This window comes from Xyrauchen texanus, chromosome 9, assembly GCF_025860055.1.
Source record: "Xyrauchen texanus isolate HMW12.3.18 chromosome 9, RBS_HiC_50CHRs, whole genome shotgun sequence".
NCBI classification, from domain to species: domain Eukaryota; kingdom Metazoa; phylum Chordata; class Actinopteri; order Cypriniformes; family Catostomidae; genus Xyrauchen; species Xyrauchen texanus.
The window spans coordinates 46,924,859-46,935,484 of NC_068284.1; the positions used below are offsets into that span (position 1 = coordinate 46,924,859).

General features: G+C 40.9%; 1 protein-coding gene across 3 annotated transcripts in view; it reads left to right on the forward strand.

Annotated features, from left to right (window-relative positions):
- The window catches only part of LOC127648904 (homer protein homolog 3), a 66,912-nt gene extending 56,331 nt beyond the window's left edge, over positions 1-10,581 (forward strand). For all 3 annotated transcript variants that reach the window (XM_052133726.1, XM_052133727.1, XM_052133728.1), the window contains 3 exons: positions 2,903-3,010; positions 3,216-3,296; positions 4,514-10,581. In XM_052133726.1, the coding sequence (XP_051989686.1) occupies positions 2,903-3,010; positions 3,216-3,296; positions 4,514-4,699 (375 nt within the window). In that variant the 3' untranslated portion in view covers positions 4,700-10,581. The remainder of the gene's footprint in view (positions 1-2,902; positions 3,011-3,215; positions 3,297-4,513) is intronic.
- Positions 10,582-10,626: the final 45 nt, after the last annotated feature.

Consider the following 10,626-nt stretch of genomic DNA (forward strand, 5'->3'; position numbering starts at 1 on the left):
GCCCTCTTCAGATCACCCCACAGATGTTCAATTGGATTCAGGTGGGGCCATTCCAAAACGTTAATCTTCTTCTGGTGAAGCCATGCTTTTGTGGATTTGGATGTGTGCTTTGGATCGTTGTCGTGCTGAAAGGTGAACATCCTCTTCAGCTTTCTAAAGGTTTTGTGCCAAAATTGCCTGGTATTTGGACTGTTCATAATTCCCTCCACCCTGACTAAGGCTGAAGTTCCAGCTGAAGAAAAAGAGCCCCAAAGCATGATGCTGCCACCACCATGCTTCACTGTGGGTATGGTGTTCTTTGGGTGATGTGCAGTGTTGTTTTTGCCCCCAAACATACCTTTTGGAATTATGGCCAAAAAGTTCAACCTTGGTTTCATCAGACCATAACACATTTTCCTACATGCTTTTGGGAGACTTGATGTTTGTTTTTGCAAACTTCAGCCGGGCTTGGATGTTTTTCTTTGTAAGAAAAGTCTTTCGTCTTGCCACCCTACCCCATAGCCCATTCATATGAAGAATACGGGAGATTGTTGTCACATGTAGCACACAGCCAGTACTTTCCAGAAATTCCTGCAGTTCCTTTAATGTTGCTGTAAGCCTCTTGGAAGCATCCCTGACCGGTTTCCTTCTCATCTTTTCATCAATTTTGGAGGGACGTCCAGCTCTTGGTAATGTCTCTGTTGTGCCATATTTTCTCCACTTGATGATGACTGTCTTCACTGTGTTCCATGGTATATCTAAAGCTTTGGAAATTCTTTTGTACCCTTCTCCTGACTGATATCTTTCAACAATGAGATCCCTCTGATGCTTTGAAAGCTCTCTGCGGACCATGGCTTTTGCTCTGAGATGCAACTAAGAAAATGTCAGGAAAATCCTACTAGAAGAGCTGAACTTTATTTGTGATTAATCAGAGTCACTTTAAATGATGGCAGGTGTGTAATGACTTCTATGAGTTTGAATGTGATTGGTTAATTCTGAACACAGCCACACCCCCAGTTATAAGAGGGTGTGCACACTTATGCAACCAGGTTATTGTATACCAAATATATATAGTTTATATTGTGTATATATATATTTATATATTCTGAATATAACAATTTTAGTAAGAAGTAACAATTTTTAAAGAATATTTAAAAAATGTAAAAAAACTGGGCAAACATGGGCCAAGGGGGCAATGTACACTAATCAAGAATTTATGCATTTTGAATGTTTTTCAATACTGGTAAAAAATGACCCGAAGGAGTCCAAAAAGGAGGGTTAACAAGATAAACATACCTACGGGACAGTCAAGTGTCGTGACAAGGAATATTCCGGGTTCAATAGAGGTTAAGATTACCACAAAACACAAGGAGGGTCAAGTGTTTGGTATCATTGTAAAGAAAACTTAAAAAACATTTTACATTTACATTTACATTTGGCAGACGCTTTTATCCAAAGCGACTTACAGTGCACTTATTACAGGGACAATCCCCCCGGAGCAACCTGGAGTTAAGTGCCTTACTCAAGGGCCCAACAGTGGCATCTTGGTGGTGCTGGGGCTTGAACCCCGACCTTCTGGTCAGTAACCCTGAGCCTCAACCACTGAGCCACCACTGCCTCATATTTTAATGATATAGACTATGATACATTCTCTCAGCTTAAGAAACTGCTGAACATTTATTTTTGCCAAAAATTAACATCTTTTGGCTATAGTTTTGTAACAGTGTGTGCACTCCCGGCCCCTAATCAGGCTAATTAGCCCTTGAGAGGGATAAAGGCTGACCAAAGACAGCAGTGCGACAGAGAGAGATTTACGGACAGCTGTCCAACACCGGTGTGTGTTTGTCTTTTGGTTCAGTTTATAATTAAACTATTATTTATATTGTCAAACCGGTTCTCGCCTCCTCCTTTCACTTTAACTCCCTTTACACTGGTGCCGAAACCCGGTAGGAGGAGGTATGCGCTGTAGAAGAGTCCTCACCACTACCATCCACCCCAATGAAGCAGCCGCCTGGAAGCGGAGGAACGTCCGCCGACCGCGAGGGGAGGAGGGGCTCCCAACCAACCGCCTGGAGCAGTTACAGCTGCCAGGGATGGGGGAGACCCCTACCGTCCATCAAAAACACGGTGGGGCGTTCCGTCCGCCAGGGGCCTGAGGACTGCCTCCGATCCGCCTGGGGAGGCGCGGCTGTCATCCATTAGAGAGTGGAGGAGTGGCCAAGGACCAAGCTATGGCGTATCGGAGAACCAGCGAGTAAGTGTGTTTTGTTAATTTGGCACGATCAACGTTACTGCGTGTAGGTGCCACCATTTTTTTGTTTCCCTCCCCTTGTCCCCTCACTCATCCAGTAAGACAGGGATGACCTGCCGGCAGACGGGGCGGAAGGCAAGCCGCTCCCCAGGGAAAGGGGGGGGGTGTACGTCATGCCGGGGGCTCCCCAGCCTGAGAGAACGAGGGAGGAATGTGACAGGGTGGAGGGCGGGGCCGGGTCCTAATCTGGCTAATTAGCCCTCGAGAGGGATAAAGGCCGACCGGAGATGGCAGTGCGACAGAGAGAGAGAGAGAGAGAGGGATTTCCGGACAGCTGACACCTGTTTGTCTTTTTGTTTAAGGTTCTTATTAAAATATTATTTATATTATCAAGCCGTTTCTCGCCTCCTCCTTTGCATTAATCTCTTTACACGGTGGTTATTACAAAGTATTTAACGTTTACAGATTAGCTCCATTCACTTCCATTGTACGCTCCTCGTTGTGCTTTTTTAAAGAAAAGAAGGGGCAAGTCGAAATTATTTGTACAATATTATGTCAGTAATGCTGTCGATTGAGCACAGAATATTCCTTTAAAACCATGGCACAAAACCTTATTCCAAATATAATCAGCCATCCTTATGCATGATTGCTGTGTTTGACTCTGGTCTGAAGGTGGCAGAACTGGAGGCTCACGGGGGCCCGGGGCCCAGTGACATGCTGAAAGATGAACTCACTCAATCCCTGGAGGAACTGGAGAACTTACTGAAGGCAAAGGACGAGGTGAGAGCAAACATTCACAGACGTCTGCGTGATGGAAAGGGTTGTCCAGCGATTGGGCACTTTTCAGAAAGAGGCTAGTCAAGTTTCTGTAATAATTGTGTCTCCAGAGCTTTCAGGACACCGGAAGTATTCATCATTTTCAACTAGGCTAAATCTTGGTGCATTGCTGCCGTGTTTATATAAATGTGTTTTGTACATGTTTCAGGAAATCCGTATTCTTCAGAGTAAGAAATCAGACTTCCATGAGTTGGAACAGGAGAGAGAAGAGGCCATACACAGACTACAGGTGCATCAATACATCGCAGTACTTCATGTTTGAATATAAAGTTATAACATGTGAAATCTCCGTTGAGATCATGGCTCCACTTCAGTTTTGCATTTCTCTAATTAACTGAAAAACAGTTGATTTCATTACAATTTAAACATTAAACCAAACATTTCTAGTTTAAAGGAATATGCTTTTGTCATGCTGACAATTTCCATAAAACTATATTCAATAATTGTAATAATCAAAACGAATGGAGAACAGTAGTTCCCTTACAAAGAAAGTCTGTGGGGCAAGTTTGTTTTTGTTAAAGCGCATTAATTATTCAATCATTAAGCTGCGTACACACTGCCAGCGAAATCGCGTGCGACAGCGACTCCATCCCATTCATTTTCAATGAGAGCACAGCGACTTCTGGTGACACGAGCTGTTGCGACTGTTGGCGACTAGATGTGGGCGTGTCCAGCGACGCGACAAAGTTGAGACAAGTTCAACTTTATTCAAATGAAGATCGACTAACAGAAGCGACAGCCAATAGGAGAGAAGACGGGAGAGCTCACGTGATCCTTCTCTCTCTCTCAGCTCCTGCAGTAACGGAAAGATGGATGAAATGCTAATTCTTGCTGTTAGCAATTTTTCAGTGCTCTATGATATGGATATGGTATATCCAGCTGCAGCTCTTGCACCAGCCAGTGGTACTTGCAATGCTGACTCCGAGATTTAATGGTTTTGTGGACCCAGACAGACCGGCGTTTGCGTTTTCGCCGCAGATAAACAGCCGCTATGGCAAACAGCACGCCTTGTTTCTCATTCATCTTCGATATAAAGCATTTTATGTACTGATTCCATTTATATTTAGTCTTTTCCCTCCAAAATGTTTGTTTTTAGCGCCAAGAAAAGCGATTTGCTGTCAAGAGCAATGGAATGACATCCGTGAATGTCATTTATAAACGTTACTAGGCAACCAGTAGTGGGAACGCCCACTAGCGACTTCACCGCCAGCCACTGGAGACCTGCAGCGCTGGCAGTGTGTACGCAGCTTTAGAGGTTCAAGCCCGAAGGGCTGAAACCCTATTGTAATTGTAAGGATTTTTATTATTATTTTTATTATTCTGCCGTAAAACTGATAGTGCAGACCAAGCCGTAAGGCATAGCGAGCTGAAACTGTGATTAAAGTTGGTACATTTCCTTCAATATATAAAACACATGATTTAATTTAAAATCTCTCTGGTTTTCAGGAGTTAGAGATGCGTAATGTTGAACTGGAGCGGCGAGTGCAGAACACGGAGCAAAACCTCACCTCCGCACTGGAAGACCGCGATCGTGCTGAGAACGAGGTGCAAAGGGTCATTCAGATCCTCGATGTCAAGATCTTTGACCTCAACGACCTCCGACAGAGTCTGGTCAAACTGATCAGTAAATAATCTGATTGGAGCAGATCAGTCCTGGAGACGCGAGACTGTTAACGCTAATTCTGACGGCCGCTGCAAGAGGCACCTCATCCACTAGAGGGCGTAGCTCAGCTTTTCAATTAGTGTCCGTATGTGAGGGGTTGTGATGTGGCGGTTTACAGACACAATTTTCCCAGCTTTGTTTTCTCTAGTTTCGTTTCAAATTTGCACTGAACTATAGCTTTCGTTAAAAGCCTAGCAATACATTTCAGTGGCAAGTTTATGTTGGTACAATGTCAACGTTGACGTAATGGTACATTCTCACTATTGTATTGTACGAATTGTGAGAAGCTTTATTTTTGATATACTATTTGTCAAAAGCAAGGCCACTTTACAGTACCACATACAGTAATAAATCAGATTTCAATGACTGAATTATAGGTTATTTAATTGCCTGTGCCGTATTCCACAATTGGACACTATAATTTAATTCAGAATTGAACTTCGTTTAACGCTAATGTTACATACGATTTAATTTTTTTAAAACCATATCTACAAGTCTTTAGCAAAGCCTGGTGACTTAAAAAAAAAAAAGCTTTTGGGAGATATGAGCAAAATATGACTTTGTCCGCACTAATATGTTTTCGCACGAAAGTTCGAAATGCTCCATTTTTGTTGGAGGAAAATGTCATTTCTAGTGTGGATGAGAGGCGTAAATGTATCAAAACTGATTTGTTTTCAAACTTACAAGTATCAGTGTGGATGTGGTTTAGGAATTTTTTAACAAATTCATATTAGTTATATATATATATATATATTAGTCATATTGTATCGGCTGCTAATATTTATTCGCCAATTACTGACCAAATTAAAACCATCTGCAAATCGGTTTTAAGCATGAAAACGCTGATATGACAAAACTATGGTTCGTTTTATTTTATTTTTTCCTTTTTCCTCCCAATTTGGAATTCCCAATTCCCAATGCGCTCTAAGTCCTCGTGGTGGCGTAGTGACTCCGTAGTGATTGACGTCTCAGACGCGTAGTTGCCTCAGCATCTGAGACGTCAATTTAAGCATCTTATCACGTGGCTTGTTGAGCGGGTTACCGCGGAGACGTAGCGCATGTGGAGGCTTCACACTATTCTCTGCGGCTTCCAAGTACAACTCACCACACGCCCCACCAAGAGCCAGAACTACATTATGGTGACCACGAGGAGGTTACCCCATGTGACTCTACCCTCCCTAGCAACCGGGCCAATTTGGTTGCTTAGGAGACCTGGCTGGAGTCACTCAGCACACCCTGGATTCAAACTCGCGACTCCAGGGGGGATAGTCAGCGTCTTAACTCACTGAGATACCCAGACCCCCCTCGATGGTTCATTTTGAATGAATTCACATTTTCAATCAACACACTTTGTAAAAACTCTCTGAATTTAAATGCACAATCCAGAAATAATGATTGCCACAAAATCTAGAGGGGTTGGAATTCCTAAGAACATGTAATCATTTATAATCAGCTGCGTTTAAAAAATAGGCCGAAATCAGGGCTTCAGTCAGCATTGTGTAGGCAAGCGGCGCCCTCTAGTGGTATGGATGGTATTATCCATTACACCACAATAGAACTGAAAATGCAGTTTTGTTCCTTTGATATCTTTTTATTTTTCCATGAAGTGCAGTGGATATAAAAGTCTACACACCCTTGTTAAAACAGCAGGTTTTTATGATGTAAAAAATTAAACAAAGATAAATCATATCAGACTTTTTGCACATTTAATGTAAAAATTACAACCAATGCAATTGGGTATTTGGGTATGTGGCTGTGTTCAGAATCAACCAATCATCAAGTCTTCACCTGAAGTGACTCCAATAAATCTCAGCTATTCTTTTAGGATGTTTCTGACATCTTATTGGTTGCATGCTACAACAAGAGCCATGGGCCACAAAGAGCTTACAAAGCATCAACAGGGTCTCATTGTTGAAAGGTATCGCTCAGGTGGGGGCTACAAAACAATTTCCAAGGCATTAAATATACCAAGACAGTCATGAACAAGTGGAGAAAGTGTGACACAACAGTGACATTATCAAGAACAGGACATCCCTCCAAAATTGATGAGAAGACTAAGAGAAAACTGGTCAGGGAGGCTGTCAAGAGGCCGACAGCAACATTAAAGGAGCTGCAGCGCTTTCGGGCAAGTACTGGTCGCTCCCTACATGCAGGGCTGGACTGGGAAGAGAAATCGGCCTGGGAATTTACATGGCAACTGGCCCAAAACTTGTTGAGCGCTGTCCATTCGCTGCATATCACGGTGCAGTTTTGTGGTCCATTCTGCATAACGCGGGGGCCCATTTTAGCTTATCGCGGCTCATTCGGCATGTTTCGTGGCATGCTTTGGGACTGCTTATCTTCAGATAGAACTGGGGCTTTAGTGAAGGTGGAGGGACTCATGTAGCTCCAAGTACCAGTCAATTTTGGCACAGAACCTTCTGGTGTCTGAACGAGATCTTTCAGCTTTCGGCATGACAATGATCCAAATCAACAAAAGAATGGCTTCAGCTAAAAAAAGATGAACGTTTTGGATTGGCCCAGCCAGAGCCCAGACATGAATCCTATAGAAAATCTGCGGGGGGGGACCTGAAAAGTGCCGTACACGGGAGATGCCCTCGCAATTTGACAGATCTGGAACATTTTTGCAAAGAAGAGTGGGAAACAGAGCTGGACTGGGAAGAGAAATTGGCCCGGGATTTTACAACTTGTTCGCTGTCTTTTTCTGCATATCACAGCGCTGTTTTGTGGTCCGTTCCGCATAACGCGGCGGCTCATTTTAGCCTATCGCGGCCCATTCGGGACCCACTCAGTTCTCCCGATGGCCAGTCCACCCCTGACCGGCCCCAAAGTGCGTCGGCCCACCGGGAAAATGCCCTGTATGCCAGCTTACCAGTCCAGCCCTGGTGGGAAAATATTCCCAAATCAAGATGTGCCAAGCTAATAGACTCTTATCCAAACAGACTGTAATACAAGTAAAGGGTGCTTCAACTCAGTATTGGTTCAAGGATGTGCACACTTATGCATTTAGGTTATTATAAGTTTTCTATTTAATTTTTTTTCTCTGAAATGTGTCACTTTGGTTTTCAGTGGCATTGCATAGGTTGCCATTTTTACATTAAATTCTGATATGATTTATCTTCGTTTAATTATTTCTCACTATGTTTACGCCTCGAATCCACACAAGAACAGTGTTTTCCCCGACCGAAAATAAGTATTTCAAATGCATACTTTTTCAAACTGAAAGGGATTAGTATGGCCGTAAAGGAGTCGTTGACCCAAAACTATCTCTTTAAGATGTTGTTCACTGGTTTGGAGTTTTCTTTTTCTAAATGCATTCAGTATGTTCATTAATCTGTTGTGTGAAGTGGATGTGCTGTGCAGTATCACAGTATCACAGCTGGGAGTGTGAATACCAAAGACCAGCTTGAATGTGGCAGCCGAACACCTCTATATATGTTCATGATATGGAATGTTTAGAATAGAGGACAGCGTTCATATAAAGCATTATATAGTATTTGCATTGGATGAAATATCCAGTAGGTAGAAATAAACAATTACTCTGTTATTATAGGATGTTAAGATATTCCATGAGGGAATTTATACTTGATAGGAAAAGCTGTAGATCTCCATTGAGGAATGGACTTTACTGAATCTAGTCTGTTATGCTAGTGATGCCGTTGCTTTTGTTTTTTGGCTTCAAACATGAGCACGTTTACATGCACAACAATATGCCGATAACTTCCAAAAAGACAGAAAACCGTGTTTACACGAGAGTTGAAATGATCGGGTCAGAACATAGACAGTCATTAGATAATCCAGTTAGAGCACCGATAAAGGCATTTACATGCAACGCAAAACCAAGTTAATGGGAAAAATTCTACGTGTGCCGATCAGTTTATGCTTTAAATGTTACATGCAACCATTTAGGTGTTTACATGACATGTCGCCGGCTTATTAAGCACAATCGGTGTAAAATCCACATGTAAACACACTCACTGTTAATCTAATGATGCTATAAGCTGTATGGGTTTATCTACTTGTGTATTGGATGTTGATGTTGCATTATATAGTATATTTGTTATGGCACAATAAGGCTACTAATGTATCGCAAGCCCTTTTTATATTTAAAAGTGTGCAGGCTATGAATTATATCTATAATTCAATGTTCAATTGTTTAAATGCTTGTTATTTATATCAGTAATTAAGAGTTTGATATAAAAAATGTGGTGGTGGCATAGTGGACTAAAGCACATAACTGGTAATCAGAAGGTTGCTGGTTTGATCCCCACAGTCACCACCATTGTGTCCTTGAGCAAGGCACTTAACACCAGGTTGTTCCGGGGGGATTGTCTCTGTAATAAGTGCTCTGTAAGTCGCTTTGGATAAAAGCGTCTGCCAAATGCATAAATGTAAAAAGTTGTCATATTTATTTGTATAGACACATCCTCATTTCATTAATTGGTTAAAAAAACTGATATTTGTAACTGTATTTTTACTTGTAAAATTTCACAATGATCTGTCATCCAATCTGTTCAAAACACAAATACAGATATCTTTATATCTATTTTGAATTAATTGAATTCATCTAAATAATTGTTTTTATTTACTAGAATTATAAATCAATAGTTGCATGGTTACTAGTGCAAATGTGCATTCCTGAAATCAACAATTGGTTTACAGCTAGCAATAATGCTTTTTAGACATTTTATTTACGTTAAATATAGTATTTTAGATATCTGGATGTAGATGCGAGATGTCTTTAAATTGAAGATTAATTAAAGCTATCTGAAAAGACTTTCGTACTAGTTACAACAGCATTATAGAAATATGAAATGAACATCGCCACGATAGTTAAAACACAATTAAACATGTCAAAACATTAGCATTAGCAAAACATTAGCATTTTTGCTAGTTGTAATTCAGGAATGCACATTTGCGCTAGTAAAAGTAAAAGTGTCATTATTGAGATGGCATTTTTTTTAGTGCATTGCTGATATGTGAAAATTAAATTATGACTAGTTAGAAATGAATTAGAAATATCTGTAGATGTGTTTTGAGTGAATATTATGGCTTTTACTAGTTGAAACTACATTTTCGATATCAAAGAATTAGCGTTTAACTAGCATTAGCATGTTTACTAGTAGTGATTCCATTGCTGATCTCAAGAACTGATATTTTTATAGAGTTCTTCTTTTTTTTTCAATCATTTATGTCCTGCACATGATTAAATGTTGAAAGGTCTTGCGGTAGCTGAAGTGGCTTTTTATCCGCAGTATTTTAAGTGCCAACTTAAATTGCCTGTTTCTACCAGACTATTGTTTTTGACAGGATGAAGCACAAACAGCACAAGCCACATTTGCATTGATTCACTTTTATATGTATTCTTCATACAGGACTGGAGTTACATACTAAAATGAGAGCATGAGTGTTTGGATTTGGGGAAAATGGAGCTTTAAGATTCAAAAAGTAGCATCTTCTCAAAGATTGTATTGAATCTTATGTGCCATTTTTGCTTTCAAGTTAACATGTCTTACTCTAACGTGAGTCTTATTTTTCCACAGGTCCCTGTTTTGTTTTATGCAGGCATGCAATTTTAGATATTCTGTTCTTTGAACACTGCATATTCCAATAAAGGCTATATAATGGCAATGCATTTCCTTTCTACACTTTTGAGAGTCTGTTCATGCAGTGCCGGTCAGCTAAAGCTATTGAAAATGTTCCCATAGTCATGGAAAACCTGGAATATCAGGCTTGGGAAAGGTCATAGAAATGTATATAATGGCAGCTAGTTTAGTTGCTGGAAATTGCTCTGACAATGAAAAACGATCTGTTTTTCCATGATGGCTAGATCATAGATTATTGGGGAAATTTGTTGGAACCCTCAATTGACCCGAACTTATACTGGATTACTCAA